The following is a 2,108-nucleotide window of genomic DNA, read 5'->3' as shown; positions in this document are numbered from 1 at the left end:
GAGTATACGCAAGTGCATTCACCTTCCTTTCTCCTTTAAACCCTTCTAGTCCACAAGATATCTAGCTTTACTGTGGACCCGGTAGAAACTCGTTTCTTAATTAAATAGATTATTGGTTGATTTGTTCATTATTCTATGGGTTTTTTCGGGTGAGTTATTAGTTTTCTATTTTTCCTTATCCCCGGCAAGGTCTCATCTATCACGAACTGGTCTCTAATCCATTCACTTCCCTTGCAGAGTGATATGGACGCTGATCAGCAGGAAGAAAATGGAGCAAATGTGGTAGGAAATAGTAGTTTTGCAATTGCAAAGAATAGCTCCATAAAGAAAAGGAGGTCAGTAAAGAAGGACGTTGAGGAGATGAAGAGCGATGAAAAATGGCAGGGAAGATGGGGACAAATCGTGGCCCAAGTCACCAGAATTTAGAGAAATCGGTACTGTCATTGACGCAGAACCGGTACTTCGCCAGTCAAACCCAACTGGAAACATACGGTTATCCAGACATCCACATGGGAAGAGTGATTATGGTATGACATCGTAGGCCAGCGAGACCTGGATGGTAGAATTTTCCATATGTGTGGAATTGCGTGAAGGCGTAAGTCTTGGATCCGATTTTTCTCATTAGTATTATTTATCTGCTTTGCCTAATCAAAGGTTTCACTGCCTCTTGCAGCTCAATTCCTCCATGCTGTTGCCATCTCCCCATAACTTCTCATGCTTTGACACCTACAGAACCCAACTTCGATCCAGAAATCAGCAACATTCGAGCAAAAGGAATTCCGAGAATTCTATTCTGCACCTCCAATTAACAAACAATTTTCCCGCACATCCTTTATCAAACGTTTGTAGATTTAAATTGAGATTCCTTAAATAAGCCGTCCTCTTAGCCTTCCACGTGGACAGCACAGTGCAGACCTTAATTACACAAGTATTGGCCGTTTGGGTGGGTAAATTGTATAGGGGTTAGTGTGGGGGCTAGGCAGTCGACTACTTCTAACAGTCATCGAGTCATCACGTTATCACTTTCTTATGCTAAGACGCCAGAATGATGGTTGAGATTGGGGGTGGAGATAACACCGGGTGAAGAATGTTGGCAGTGATTCATTCATAAATGCAGTGGATACACACAAGTTTTGAGACCTCTCCTCTCTCCTTCTCTAAATTCAAATGTGCCTCATCTCGGCTCAACACATAGTAATTTCTTTTCATAATAATTCATACATTTAGGAGAACAATTAAAACAGTCAACGCCGCCAGTCGATTACTAGTTCACACTGCCACCCATCTTGGCCACTTCGCAATGCTACCCTTCATCGAGGAAAAATATCATTTCCAACAGGAGTGCTCCTCATTCAAGTCAGCCAAGTCAACAACATGCATTTCTTCTCTCCTGTCCCCACGTCCCGGAACTTAATTTGAAGTATTAGCACTTTTAATGGTCTGATGAAACAACGTTGCTTAATATTATCAGAAGCGAGGGACGATTTCCACTGGAATTGTTTTCATCGTGCCATCATGCATCTGAAGCATAGCTCAAAACTAATCCACCGCTTTGGCTTTAAAACGGATTATTTGAAAACGCTCTAGAAGGTGATGATGAAGGTAGATCAAAATATGCAAATTCTTGCATATTGTGGAGGCTGGGCGATAGCTCATAACTTTGATGTTAGGCCTATGTCAGTTACATGTGAATTGGTGTAGTTGGGTTTTTTTTCACTATGGTTATGGAAGCGCACGGGTCGCTGGCACATTCATTAAGAGCTGTCCAAGACAAAGCCAACCTATGCAGTTTTATGCAAGACCACGAAGACTGCCAAAGTGTGCTGGTGCTTTTAGGTGGACCTAGTGGCCACACATTTCTCACTCCTACAGCCATCATAATGACGACCTTGATGTGCACTGAAATTCCATGAAAGGGCGGCAGTGGGCCACTAAGAGAGAGAGGGAGAGAGTAGATGTTGACGGCACTCCCTCTTTATTCGGTCCCATGCATAACATGCCTATTAGTCTGCAGTCCGTCCTGAGTACGTTTCTGGTGTTCTATTTTACCTCCTAACTGAATAACTTAAGTAGCACCCGCAACCATGTAAGCATCAGATTAGCACAAG

The 2,108-nt window shown here is 42.9% G+C and overlaps 1 protein-coding gene across 1 annotated transcript in view; it reads left to right on the top strand. All coding sequences in view use genetic code 11, as the record gives it.

Moving 5' to 3' along the window:
- Window positions 1–243: 243 nt before the first annotated feature.
- Window positions 244–2,108, top strand: part of EGR_10328 (hypothetical protein) — a gene marked incomplete at both ends in the record, with an annotated part of 5,566 nt that continues 3,701 nt past the window's right edge. The window contains one exon of the mRNA XM_024499577.1: window positions 244–339. Coding sequence (XP_024346017.1) covers window positions 244–339 — 96 coding nt within the window. The remainder of the gene's footprint in view (window positions 340–2,108) is intronic.

This window comes from Echinococcus granulosus (genome assembly GCF_000524195.1).
Source record: "Echinococcus granulosus chromosome Unknown EG_S00209, whole genome shotgun sequence".
NCBI lineage: Eukaryota > Metazoa > Platyhelminthes > Cestoda > Cyclophyllidea > Taeniidae > Echinococcus > Echinococcus granulosus.
Note: the sequence above shows the minus strand (reverse complement) of the source record. Positions and strands in the feature narration are given on the sequence as shown.